General features: G+C 42.4%; 1 protein-coding gene across 1 annotated transcript in view; it reads left to right on the top strand.

Moving 5' to 3' along the window:
* AMPD3 (adenosine monophosphate deaminase 3) overlaps window positions 1-14,719 on the top strand; it is a 61,442-nt gene that overhangs the window by 31,909 nt on the left and 14,814 nt on the right. Inside the window, exons 7-10 of the mRNA XM_015406966.1 lie at window positions 2,484-2,678; window positions 3,109-3,240; window positions 7,514-7,677; window positions 12,377-12,503. Coding sequence (XP_015262452.1) covers window positions 2,484-2,678; window positions 3,109-3,240; window positions 7,514-7,677; window positions 12,377-12,503 — 618 coding nt within the window. The remainder of the gene's footprint in view (window positions 1-2,483; window positions 2,679-3,108; window positions 3,241-7,513; window positions 7,678-12,376; window positions 12,504-14,719) is intronic.

Below are 14,719 nucleotides of genomic sequence, written 5' to 3'. Positions count from 1 at the left end.
GCCAGGCAGGTGTGGTCTTAATGGCCAGTAAGGGGTGGTGGTGACGTCAAGGCTAGAGTCCGGTTCCAGACAATGAAAAATATGGGCTGTAATGAAATTATGGATCAATTCCAGGGCTATTTTTGGTCAGGAATGGAGTTCCAGCTAGCTTCAGAGTTGGCCACGCCCACTACAGCCCAAACCTCTGTGTTGGCTACAGAGGGAAGGCCTGGAGAGTGACCCCCCCCAGCGACTCTGAGGCACGTGAGCCACTGGGGGGGGGTTAGAAAGATTGGGGAGGCATTTAAATGCCTTCCTGTGCTTCCCCCGGCCTGTCCAAGGGTTGACTTGCCTGGGCTCCCTGTAGCCATGGGGTGCCCGGGCAAGCCAAGGGAAGGCATGGGGTGTGGCCTAATATGCTAATGAGCTGTGCCATTGGGGTGTGGCCTAATAGGCTAATGAGTTTCTGCTGTGGGGTGTGGCCTATTATGCGAATGAGTTTCTGCTGGGCTTTTTCTACAAAAAAAAAAAGCCCTGATCAATTCCATAAGGTATTTCTCCTTCTCTTTGGAGAGCTGCATTTCACTAGATACTGTGTGTTCTAAGTCACTCTAGGTAAGGGGATACGGTTTTGGGGTTTCCACTGGATCTGTCTTCTAATTTATTGTAATGTGCAGTAAATTTACAATGGCGGGGAACCAAAGGGACATGCATGATGTTCTGTATGCACCCCCCAAGGCTTCCCCTTCCTAGTGCAGTGCTTTGCCTTGCCTGCAAGGCCACTTCTGAAGATAAAGGAATTATATGGTATATGACACCAGGGGTGGGGGAGGCGGCAGAAAAATTGCCAGCTGTCCCATGCAGAGGAAGGTATCTGTACACACAGGCTTCCCAGCCATTATACCTCTGAAACTTGAATTTAATTTTAATTTAATGCTATTAAAAGATTAGACTTTCAGAAGTGTGAACGCTTTTGAGGAATTTAAATAAGATTTATTTATTTATTTATTTATTTAATACCCCACCCTCCCCGCAAAAGCAGGCTCAGGGCAGCTTACACAATTTGGTACATAAATAACAATTAAAATCCACGTAAAATTATCTAAAAACAGTTCAGCTATAAACAATTCAGTATCATAAAGTGCTGGCAATATTTAATTTATTGCTTAACGATGGCATACTCTCTGACTGCATACAAAGGTCTAACTAAATGTTCTGCTCCATGATCCTGATACGAGCGGCAGCACAGGCTGTAGATGTCAAAGCCAAGGGCCAGGGCTCTATAATTAAGGTTGTTGGTGATAATAGTGGTGGTGGCCCCTTAGTTGAAAGCCTGGTGGAAGAGCTCCATCTTGCAGGCCCTGCGGAACTGTAAAAGATCCCACAGGGCCCTGATCTCTTCTGGGAGCCCGTTCCGCCAGTATGGAGCCGCCACTGAGAAGGCCCTGGCTCTGGTAGTAGCAAGCCTGGCATTCTTGGGACCAGTGTTCCCTCTAAGCTGAGTTAGTGTGTGCTAGCTCACAGTTTTTTAGCCTCCGGCTCACACATTTTTGTCTCAGCTCAGGAAGGAGGGCTCCAGAGCACACTAATTTATGCAGCAGCCAAATCGCGCGCTCACAACTTTAATGCCAGCAGCTCACAAAGAAGATTTTTTGCTCACAAGACTCCACAGCTTAGAGGGAACACTGCTTGGGACCCGGGAGGGCCAGTCGATTTTGAGACCCTGACCGTAGTGCTCTCTGGGGTATGTATGGGGAAAGGCGGTTCCTCAGGTATGTCGGACCCTGGCCATATAGGGCTTTAAAGGTAAGAACCAGCACCTTGACATTCAGTATGCTCTTGGCAGCCAGTGCAATGTCTTCAGCACAGGCTGGATGTGCTCCCACCTGGGGAGGCCCATCAAAAGCCTGGCCACAGCATTCTGCACTAGCTGCAGCTTCCGAATTTGCGACAAGGGAAGCCCCATGTAGAGAGCGTTACAGTAGTCTAATCTCGAGGTGACCGTCACATGGATCACTGTTGCCAGGTTGTTGCGGTCTAGGAAGGGAACCAACTGCCTGATCAGCCGGAGACGGTAAAAGGCTGCCTTGGCAGTGGCTGCTACCTGGGCCTTCATTGTTAAGGAGGCACCCAAAAGCACTCCCAAACTCCTAACCTCCGGCGCTGGCACCAGAGGCGCCCCATCAAAGGTCGGGAGTAGGATCTCTACCCACGAACTGCCTCGGCTCAGGCACAGGACCTCCGTCTTCGTCGGATTCAGTTTCAGCCGGCTCAGTCAACCAACCATGGCTTGTAATCATCAAAGCCTGATGATTTTTGCTAACCAGTGGCAGAAATTCTATTAAAGCCATGGCTTGATGATTATTGCTAACCAGTGGCAGAAATTCTATTAATAGCTTTCAAATTAATTTTGACTCCAGTGTGTTAGGAATGTGTAAGATATGCATGTTTGATACCTGCTGAGCAAGAATGATCTTTTTTGTTTGTTTGTTTTTTAATTTCAGGTTGATACTCATATCCACGCAGCTGCCTGCATGAGCCAAAAACATTTGCTGAGATTTATCAAACACACTTACAAAACTGAACCAAATAGGATCGTGGGAGAGAAAAATGGCAAAAAGATGACTCTGAAGCATGTGTTTGAAAGTCTCAATATGGATCCTTATGATCTCACTGTAGATTCATTAGATGTTCATGCAGTAAGTATACTTTAACCAGTGAACAGCAAATGTGATAAATATCAGAATTTTGCAAATAAGTGAGGGAGGGTTTTTTTGTTTGTTTTTTGCAGGAAAATTTTATTAAGTCTTTCATAAATTAAAATTTACTGACATGTATCCAACCATCTGTGGGACTTCGCAGAGTGGGACTTTTCTGTTTTTCTTTCTCCTGCTGCTCATGAGTCACACCCCCAGTTTGGTTCCTGTGTATCAGCAGACCTTCTGGAATACCGTAGGGGCAGTGTGTGTGTGTGTGTGTGTGTGTGTGTAGAAATTGCTGCCTCTTATTTCACAAACAGAATTGCTGTGCCACTGGAGAAACTGTGTGATTGGATATATACCAAAGCATGTGAGTTGTAAACACATTATATTCATTTATTATTATGTAATGATTTTTTCCCCATTTCAGGATCGCCAGACATTTCATCGATTTGATAAATTTAATTCTAAATATAATCCAGTTGGTGCAAGTGAACTCAGGGACTTGTACTTGAAAACTGAGAATTATCTTGGTGGTGAATACTTTGCTCGTATGGTGAAGGTAAACACTTATATCATTTATTGTATCTTAACAATATGTGGCAGGTTAAAAATAATATATATTATTTGTAAGTGTAGTTTTATTTTAATATAATACTGTTAAAAGATAATTCTCTTAAAAAGTCAAGACGGAGAATTTGAAAATTTTTGTTTTGCAGACACCACAAGTAAAAATAAAAGTATTCTGTCATTGCTGCTAGTTGACACTATAACCTATACTATTATGAACAGATGGATGGTCAGAGAAAAGTGTTACTTAGTCAGGGTCTCTACTGTGTGGTGACAGGCTGTGTGAGATGTAGTATTTCCCTAGAAATCTAAGGTCCTTGTGGTAGATGCTGGTTTGGATTCCACAGAAAATCTCTGCAAATGGAAGGCATTGTTGTCAGTAGGACTGGATATCTTTTCTTCCTTCCGTGAAATGCTCCCTCAAATTCTGCTCCTTGGTGGAGAATGCTCAGGAACAGCATGGGGTAAGCTGGGTTTGGAGTCTTTATAGATTTGACTGTACAGGATTTTCATGGCTATCATTCCTTTAATACAACAAGATTTCAGTGTACTTGTGGAAATGATTCAGCTGCTTTAATTAAAAACAGCAGTAAACCACGGAATGCCAGTGACAGGGAGCAACATCAGGGGAAGGCTTTGGCTTCCATGCCCTGTGTTTGGACCTCTAGAGGAACTGGTTGGCCACTGTGTGAGACAAGACGCTGGACTAGATGGACCCATGGTTGGAGCAAGTGCTAAGTCTAATTTACTCTATCTCCACTTACAATTCTGCTTACACAAAATCTTGTGTAGCTAATTTCTTGGCACTATAACACACAGGGAGGAAGTGATAGTTGTTGGACAAAATCTTGTGCAAGCAGAACTGTGGTGTCTGTTTATTCTTTCACTTGCACATCATTGGATCCAAGCCTACGTATGCTTCAACACAGGGCTGGATTTTGTGTAGTCCAGTTTCTTTTTAAAAATGGAAATTCCTGTGGCCTGCTTTAAAAAGCAGATACACAGTTATACATAGATGTATGACACAACTAAGAGAATGGGAAATCAGTGTGCAGATGACTAGAAAGAATCATATGCTAAGGGCATAATTAATATTCATTAAGTGATCCTGAGTACATTGTCTTGTCCAAGAATATTAAATAGTGCCTCCCTTGGATCAGATCATGGCTCAACCTACTCCAGCATTCTTTGTGAGAATCCCAGCAGCCAGCAGGTAATAGATAGGCTGTCAATTCACCAAGCTTCATAATCTACCTTCCGGCCACTCCAGTTGTAACTTCAGACTCAGTTTGTAAGGGACAAATGGCTCAGGTTTTACTTTCTCAGCTGTAGATAACTGTTGTTTAAGTAATAAGCACTTTATTAGTCTACTGTAGTATGCAACATGAAAACTGCCCCACCTCCTTTGAAACTGTTGAATCCTGTCAGTGGAACTGGATTGTTAAATTAGTATCATATAGACCATCATTTAGATCTCACTAGGGCACAAAGCTGCGGTGGCTCAAGTGGTTAAGATGCTGGACTGCAGGCTGTGGAAGGTCGGGAGTTCAGCAGTTCGAGACCCGAGTGTGCTGCATGACGGAGTGAGCTCCCGTCTCTAGTTCCAGCTCCTGCCAACCTAGCAGTTCGAAAGCAAGAAATTGCAAGTAGATAAATAGGTACTGCTTCGGTGGGAAGGTAACAGCGTTCCATGCGCCTTGGTGTTTAGTCATGCCGGCCACATGACCACGGAAACGTCTTCGGACAGCGCTGGCTCTTCGGCTTTGAAATGGAGATGAGCACCGCAACCCTAGAGTCGGATTCGACTGGCTTTCAAGCAAGGGTCTCACTGAGACTGTTAGGGCACAAATGTGCGGGGGCATGCTTCCGTGTGTATATCGCCAAATGGATGATAGATCTCGTATTTATTTATTAACATTATTTATAGTCTGCCTTTCTCACTGAGACTGAAGGCTGATCACATAGAGTGAGTCAGTGCAGTCAATAAGATGGGACATCCAAAAAGCCTTGTAACAGTATTCGTTTCAGTATCCACAGTCCTACGGGAAGATCTGGAACAAAGCGGAAGCAAAGCATAAGTATTAAAATGGCATATTAAACGATGCAGAAATTACATAATAGGATAGTGGAAGGCATGCATGCAGCCCAGTCAGGTTACTGGTGATAGTAACAATAATTTATTTGGGGATCAAGGGGCTGAATCTGATTCCCTTTTTGCCAAGCAGATTATTGGTGCTATCACTGGTGAGCAGACCATCCGCCATACAGTTGGATTGGAGCCATTATGTTTGAGTAATGGGCTAGACCTTTGTGGTGATAAGCACTCTCCTGTTCCCCAAATGATGACATGTAGGACAGTCCTATTGGAGTTAGTTTCAGAGAGTACTGGAGACTGTTGTTGTTGTTGTTCCCGTAATATGCCAATTGTAATACATAAACAGAAGAGAGTAAACTTCTAAAAACAGGCAGCAGACCTGCTAGTGCTGAATTAGATTCCTGATGAGAGCCACTTAAGGTATATCATGCTTCATCTAATTAGAAGTGCTGTATCCTACTTTCAAAGTGATCAAACTGTCAGCTAGCTGTAGGGTGTCACCTTCCCAGACAACACAGTAATTTTTAAAAATGACCCAAAAAATCATACTTGTGAAACACGGAGGAGCTTTCTCATACAAGCTTCTCAAGATGTGAATAGAATATTTTGAATATTCTTTTTTTATGTATATAAATTTATTTATTTGTATTTTGTATTATACAGCCACAATCATTTTATGCTTTTACAATCACGTTTTGGAGGTCTTATACACAGTACTTTTTTCCAACCATTCATACACTCTTAACCATTTATTTTGAAATATTGCTTCTTCTCTTCTGCGTAATAACATTGTTAAGGAAACAGATAAAACCCATAAGCCAAGCAATTACTGGAGTCATGTGCAACTCTGCACTTAAGCAAACTTGAAATATATGAAAAGCTATACTTTGATGTCCTCGTTTTTATGGTGCTTAAGGTCTTCCTGTCCCAGGTCCATGAATGGACTGAGGCCCCAGGCCTGGTATGAACCCTGGTTATAATGCCACGCCATCCACCTTCCGAAGCAGCCATTTCCTCCAGAAGTAGAATAAATGTTTTAAATAAATAAATAATAAATAAACGATTGATGTCGTCTGGGGATCAGTTGTAATTTCGGGAGACCTCTGCCCCCGTGTGGAGGTTGTTAAGTTTAACAATAAGAATTCACATCACCGCAACCCTAGAGTCGGACTCGACTGGCTTTCGAGCAAGGGAACCTTTACCTTTACCTTTATCCTACTTTCAAAGTGATCAAACTGTCAGCTAGCTGTAGGGTGTCACTTTCCCAGACAACACTATTTACAGTAATTTTTAAAAATGACCCAACAAATCATACTTGTGAAACATGGAGGAGCTTTATCATACAAGCTTCTCAAGATGTGAATAGAGAAGAAATTTATTTTGAATATTCTTTACAGGAGTAACGAGCACTGCTCTTGTGGATTTCTCACTCAGATGCTCCAGCCAATAAAGGGTCACTTGAGAGGAAAGAGGGCAGAAGTCTGCTATGAGTATGGTGACCTTGCGTCTTAGGACCTGAGATGTGCACAGTCTAATGGGGAGTATGGTCCTTGCTGATTCAGTGCCGGTTCAGTGCAGGAAGATGGGGATCTTTTCATGCAGAACAGGTTTTCTGCTGTTTTTGACATCTCTGCACCTTTTCGCCTTGTTGGCAATAATTCTAGTATAGCGGCTCATTTGTGAAGATGACAATACAGGGCTTTCCCCAAACAATTATCGTTTAGCATTGCATCGCAGACACAGTGTTAAACATATTTTTTTGTTCGTTTCCAGAGAAATTTTGCCTGCCAAAATGATGGGTCAACCATAATACAATAAAGCCAGTTTGGTGTAGTAGTTACGGGGTATAAATCCAATCTCCTCCTCCTCCTAAATAACATTTCTAGAGACCTTTACGAGCCTCTTGGAATCTCTCCATGTGGATGGTGGTAGAATTGTAGTTCAGGGAAAATCAGAAAAGGAGTCTTTTCATATGGAGATGTAATCCATACATGTGCACATGAAGGTTTTTTGGATCCAGGATAATGTTTTGAAAAATGATGCAGTATACCAAAACACCAGCTAGTAACTTGGACAATTGATATCAGTGGGATATACTTCCAAGTAGGGTCAGACTATAAGTTTTTGTGATTCCTGGCAGGAACGTAACAGTGACTTGTTTTTTTAATAGGAAGTTTCTCGTGAACTAGAAGAAAGTAAATACCAGTACACAGAACCTCGGCTGTCTATCTATGGGCGTTCTCCAGATGAATGGCAGAACTTGGCTAAATGGTTCATTAGGCACAAAGTTTATTCACCTCATGTGCGCTGGGTAATTCAGGTCCCTAGAATCTAGTAAGTGAACAACAAAAGCATGTATGATTTTTTTTTTAATCACAAATTCTTATTCCTTCCCTCCACTTCTCTATCAGGCTAGTAATTTTAAATATTAAAAACCATTTGAGTTTTTTCTTACAGCAAATCATGACTACATAAAATATTAAAAATGACTATAAATTTTAAACCTGGTGTAATGTATCCAGTCCTGACAAGTCCAGAGACAAACAGTCCTGACAAGTCCAGACAAGTCCCGACAAGTCCAGAGACAAACATTGAGCTTCGCTCCAAGAGACAATGGACTATGCGGATCCTAGCCCGCTCCAATCAGGGGGCTAGGTTCCTGGCCAAGAGCCAATGGGGCTCTCGGCCACTCTAAATAACCTATTGGGAAGTGGAGGTGTGTTTTGTGTGGCGGTTTCTCGGGGAATATAAGCCGGCCTGCGAGCCGGCCAAAGCTGTCTTGTTCCTGATCGAATAAAGTACGCTTTGCTGAAATCATTCTCCGTCTGCGTACTTTTCACCTGGGAAGCAGGTTCCTGTTCTTAATGTTCCTATTGCAGTCATGCAGAAGAGCCTGACTTTCTCATTAGTCATGCAAACTGAAGCCTTTTCAAGGTGCGTTTGTAGACAAGGGCCTTGATTTAGGGCAAATTACTCTAGCAAATGGAATACTTCCCATTTATATACTTTTTCACTTCTTTATATTTTTATGCTGTTTGTGTCTTGTAAAAGCTTTAGCCTGTCTGGCTGTACTTACTTTAAAGAACAAGAATTAGGATAATTAACTCTAATCGACTTGTTAAAAAAGAGTAGTATATGGTATGTGATTAACCTTCAACTGGCAACTAACTATAAGCTTAAAAATATGCCTAAAATATATTTTTTTTCCTGTCCTTTCCTTTTCTTCCACATTTAGAAAGCTCCAGGTGGTCTGTTTGTTGAATAAATAGATAAAAACATTTCTGTCCTGCCATATCTCATCGCACTCAGGTGTGATGCAACAATCAGGTTGTGAAGACAGAATACACCAGTCCAATTAGCAAAATTAAAACACGGATTAAAATACAAAATTACAAATGAAAACAATAACAACATTAGAACAAATGCAGCCAAATCTGCTGAAACAACTCAAGAGCTCAAGAAGAACCCTGCTGGAACAGACCAATGGTCCATCTAGTCCAGCATCCTGTCTCACACAGTGACCAACTCTGGAGGGCCAACGATAGGGCATAGAGGCCAAGGCTTTTCCTTGATGTTGCCTCCTGGCACTGATATTCAGAGGTTTACTGTCTCTGAATGTGAAGGTTCCTCTTAGTCACCATGGCTAGTAGCCATTGATAGACTGTCCTCCATGAATCTGTCCAATTTCCTTTTAAAGCCATCTATGTCTGTGGCCATCACTACGTCCACTACGTAGTAGCGTGTTCTATATTTTAATCATCTTTTTGAGTAAAGAAGTATTTTTTTCCAGTCATGTACCTACTGCCCTTCAACTTCATTGGATCATCTCAAATTCTTATATTTTGGAACGGGGAGAAGACATGCTCTTTCTATTCTGTCTACATCATGCATTTTATAAACTTGTATTATATCCCCCTCTTAGTTGTCTGTTTCCTAAATGGAAATTTACCCTCCCCAAAATGCTTTCTGGAGCATTACATATTTTCCTAAATGGAATGAGTGAGCATGTTGTCCACACCTATTCTAGCTGTCACTGTACAGACGATCTTAAGAGAGGGTACCATATGTAGAAGGCTGAAGAATGTTACCTGAGAGATGTCCTTTGACCAGTATGGGGACTTTAGTACATAATAATCTTTAAAGGTAATAACCATGAATTGGATCTGGAAGCACATACCATATTTCAGTGATGGCGAACCTTTTAGAGACCGAGTGCCCAAACTGCGACCCAAAACCCACTTATTTATCGCAAAGTGCCAACACAGCAATTTAACCTGAATACTGAGGTTTTACTTTAGAAAAAACAACTCATACGTTAACTTAAGATGATCCAAACAAAGTAAGGAAAGCAATCCCAAATACTTTCATTTACTTAAAATTATTTGGCAGAGAATTCGACACTTTACTGATGTTCTGGGCCTGGCTGGGTCGATGGCACGCGTGCCTACAGAGAGGGCTCTGAGTGCCACCTCTGGCACCCGTGCCATAGGTTCGCCACCACTGCCATATTTACTTGAAAGGAAGACAACCCTGAATGTAAGAAGACCTACCCAACATATTACACACAAGGAGTGGGTTTTTTTGAACATCTCTGTAATTCACGTGCAAATTTAAGGCAACCCCCTCTCTGTTGTTCTTTTTTGGTGGCATACCCAGGAAAAAACCCTAGGCTTGCATTTGGGTAAATATTGTTGGTAACCAATGCAGTTGAGGCGGTCCTGGAGTTATATGCTCTGAGCAGCTGGTTTCAGACAGGAGCCTTGTTGCTTTCTTTTTTTGTACCCGTTGAAGCTTCTGAGGTGTCTTCAAATGCAGCCCCAAGTAAAGCATGTTCTCTGTGTTAAGTGCCATCAGGTCACATCTGACTTATGGTGACCCTATGAATGAATCACCTCCAAAACATCCTATCGTCAACAGCCTTGTTCAGGACTTGCAAGCTGAGGGCCGCGGCCTCCTTTATTAAGTAAATCCATTTCATTCATGTTGGGTCTTCCTCTTTTTCTGCGACCTTCAACTTTAGCTAGTGTTATTTTCCAGTGATTCTCGCCTTCCCATAATGTGACCAAGGTATAATAGCCTCAGTCTAGTCAGCATAGTAGAATAGCTCAATCTGGAGGTTACTGTAGCATGGACCAGTATAGCTAGATCAGCAGAGTCTAAATAAGGGGCCAGTTTACGGGTTAGAAGGAGCTGCGGTGGCTCAAGTGGTTAAGACGCTGAACTGCAGGCTGTGGAAGGTCGGTAGTTCAGCAGTTCGAGACCCGAGTTGCCGCATGACGGAGTGAGCTCCCGTCTCTAGTTCCAGCTCCTGCCAACCTAGCAGTTCGAAAGCAAGAAATTGCAAGTAGATAAATAGGTACCACTTCAGTGGGAAGGTAACAGCGTTCCGTGCGCCTTGGTGTTTAGTCATGCCGGCCACATGACCACGGAAACGTCTTCGGACAGCGCTGGCTCTTCGGCTTTGAAACAGAGATGAGCACTGCAACCCTAGAGTCGGACTCGACTGGCTTTCGAGCAAGGGAACCTTTACCTTTACTTTTACGGGTTAGAGGCAGCTGTGAATGTCTTGGGTGAGTGTTTTGAGACTATAGTCCAGTGGCTGTGGATAAACAAAGTGAAGCTGAATCTATACAAGACAGAGAAGATGCTTGTTAGGCAGAATGTTTGGCTGATATTAGATGGGGTTAAGCTTTCCTGCTCCTGAACCATGCATTGTTAATGGATAGGCAGGTTACTGCTGTTGCTAGGAGTGCCATTTTTTAAATTACATCTGGCTTGTAATCTGGACTGTTATCTAGACTCTGCTGATGTAGGTATGCAGATCATGGTGGTGTAACCTCTGGCCTGGACTACTGTAACACAATCTATGTGAGACTGCCTTGAAAGATGTCTTGGAAACTCCAGTTGGTACAAAGCGGGACAGCATGGCTCCTGTCTGATGTCAGCTGCTCAGAACACGCAGCTCCAGTGCTGTGTTAACTGTATTGGCTACCTTTTTGTTTCCATGCCTAATTTAGTGCTGGTTAAAGTTCTTCACATCCTAGGGCTCTCATACTTCTCAAAGTGCATCTCCCTTGCACCAGTTATGTTTTTCAGACAGCCTTCTCCTTAAGGTGTCCTCCCTGAGAACTCTCTGTACAGTTACAGTTGGTAGTAAACTTTCTTGTGGTGGGTTCTGTCCTTTGGAATGGTCTGCCATAATGGGTGTGGAAGGCGCCTTTAATTGCTACATTTAGGATGCTATACAAGAAAACTTTATTCCATAGAGTAACTAGTGGAAGATAAATTGTTTTAGCTGCTATGGCTGTGTACATTTGAATTCGGCATTTTAAAAATAATTCTGGACGTTTTAAATCTTGAGTCCTTTTAAATTTGTAATTTGCGCATTTAATCTGTGTTTTAGTTTTGTTAATTGGACTGTTGTGTCCTCACAACTTGGTTGCTGCATTGTAGCCACATTCAGTCTGAGGAGATAAGGCAGGACAGAAATGTTTTATATAAATAAATAGGCTAAACAGCAACCTGTTAATCTGTTTACAAGACCAATCCAAGAGCACATGCAACCTGTTAATTTGATTGACTGAGGAAAACTTTACCCGGTAAAGTCTGATAAATGAGCATCAGCCATACATTTTGCCTGCCCAACCAGTAGGGTTGCCAAATGGGGCCGGGGGGCGGGGAATCCCCCGCTTTGACGGCCCGATTTTTGACGCGACAAAAATCGGGCCCGGGGGAGGGAGCTCCCTGCTCCCGGCCGAAAACAATTTGGCAACCCTACCAACCAGCATCACCACCATCTTGTCTGGATTAAGCTTCAGTTTGTTTACTATTTACCATGTTTTATGGAAATGGCCCCAGCACAATGGCAGCTCATATGTCTGAGGGAGGGGAAGGGATAGGAGCTCAGTAGAATACCTTTGGGGGTCTACAGCTCACAGGAAAAAATTGTGTGCAAAGGGGGGGAGGGATTGTGTGTGCGTGTATGTATAAGCATACTAAATTGTTTGATTTAAGACTTCTTTGTGTCCTTCAGTGATATATTTAGGTCAAAAAATATTCTCCCTAGCTTTGGAAAGATGTTGGAAAATATCTTCTTGCCTCTGTTTGAAGCAACCATCAATCCCTTGGATCATAAAGAGATGCATCTTTTCCTTAAATATGTGAGTACATGAATTGAAACACTTATGAAATTTGGGATTTGTCTACTCAGCCTGCAAAGCAAGTTTCTGTTGTTAAAGTGCAAGGATGAGCTTGAACATATGCAGACAATGCCTAGTGAAATTTTATAAGCCAGAGAGAATGCTGGGCAGGAATTTCCGTTATCGGGGGCACCGGTGACTTGCTTTTTGTTTTTTAAATAGTTTTATTTTCCAGCACATAATACCAACACAAACATCAAACACGCAATAACAAAAGGAACAAATGAACAGTGGGGTAGGAGTACATTCCGTTAGTCTTTAAGATTTCCTTTTGTATATAGTTGTGATTTTTGCAACTATTCTATTATCTTATATATGTAGGTACAGTAATTAACATTTCTATTTCTAATTCTATTTGTATTTGTATTTTTAAAGGTTATAACATATATTACTTAAGATACCACTCAATCCATTTATAGAGTCTTGAACATGTTTTCTTGAAAATATCTTCTCTCTTGCCTTGTAATAGCAAAGTTAATTTGTCCCATCTCAGCCGTTTCTAGAAGCTTGTAAACTATTTCTTGTTTTGAAGGTGTTTCTTCTTTTCTCCAATATTTAGCATACAGGATTCTATCAGTAGTTACAACATGAATAATCATATAAGCATCCGGTTTTTTTTTAATAACTTTCTGGTATTATATTCAATAAAAACAGTTCTGGTACAAAAGGATACTCTCATGTATCCAGACCCAGGATTCGTTTTTCTTTTGTCGCATGGGGGGGCGCCGGTGACTTGCTGAGTGGTTTGAACGGCCTCATGGAGAGCAAAACAGAATAAATTGTGCAAATAAGCAGATTCATTCAAATGGTAGAACTTATTCATGTGGCAGAACTCCTTTTTTCTTGGTGCACACAGTCTGGGTTATTTTGGCACGAAATTACGATTTTTCTTTTTGGCAAAGATTATAAAGAATCCTTCCACCTTTCTTCTTGGCCCCAAATGCCATTCCACTTACTATTCAAATTATTGCCCCTATCCTGAAATATTTGTTGTTGTTGTTTAGTTGCACAGTCGAGTCCGACTCTTCGCGACCCCGTGGACCAGATCACGCCCGGCCTTCCTGTCTTCCGCCGTCCTCTAAAGTTTGCTCAATTTCATGTTCGTTGCATCTATGACACAGTCTAACCATCTCATCCTTTGCCGCCCCCGTCTTCTTTGACCTTCAATCTTTCCCAGCATCAGGGTCTTCTCCAGTGAGTGCTCCCTTCTCATTTGGTGGCCAAAGTATTTGAGCTTCAGTTTCATTATCTGGCCTTCCAGGGAACAGTCAGGGATGGTTTCTTTTAGGATTGACTGATTTGATCTTCTTGCAGTCCAGGGGACTCTCAAGAGTCTTCTCCAGCACCATAGTTCAAAAGAATCTATTCTTATTGCCACTAATCTGATTAGGCCATGTGTATAATTCCCCGTTCAGCAACACAATTCTGCTCTGATTCACAAAAGAACCTTAATTATATACCCTCTCTAAAATCAATTTTAACAGACATCTCTTTACCCTAGTATCCTTTTCTAGTCATCTGTCCTTCACCCTTCCAAGTAATTTTCCCTTTCCAAATCCCAGACCTCTGTCAGCCACATTCCGCTTGTTGAATTCAGTAGCTCCTACTTTATACCTGTCCTGTCCTTTGTGTATGTGAGTGTTAAGTGCCATCAAGTCACTTCCAAGTTACGGCAATCCTATGAATCAGTACCTTCCAAAAATGTCTTCTTGTTACCAGCCATTCTCAGGTCTTGCAAACTGAGTTCTGTGGCTTCCTTGATTTAGTCCATCCATCTCAGGCTGGGTCTTCCTCTTCTCCTGCTGCCTTCAGCTTTTCCTGGCATTATTCCTGGCAGTGAGCCAGTTTGGTGTAGTGGTTAAGTGCGCGGACTCTAATCTGGGAGAACCGGGTTTGATTCCCCACTCCTCTACTTGCACCTGCCTGGATGACCTTGGGCAAGCCATGGTTCTGATAAGAGCTGTTCTTGGAAAAGAGCAGTTTCTGTCAAGAGCTCTCTCAGCCCCGCCTACCTCACAGGGTGTCTGTTGTAGGGAGGGGAAGGAGTTTGTAAGCCACTCTGAGACACCTTTGTGTAGTGAAGGGCGAGGTATAAATCCAATCTCTTATTATTATTGTTTTACCTCACAGGGTGTCAGTTGTGGGGAGGGGAAGGGAAAGGGGTTTGTAAGCCGGTC

This window comes from Gekko japonicus, unplaced genomic scaffold (assembly GCF_001447785.1).
Source record: "Gekko japonicus isolate JY-2015 unplaced genomic scaffold, Gekko_japonicus_V1.1 scaffold1489, whole genome shotgun sequence".
Classification (NCBI taxonomy): Eukaryota; Metazoa; Chordata; class Lepidosauria; order Squamata; family Gekkonidae; genus Gekko; species Gekko japonicus.
The sequence above is the reverse complement of the archived record's forward strand: the minus strand, read 5'-3'. Positions and strand labels throughout refer to the sequence as shown.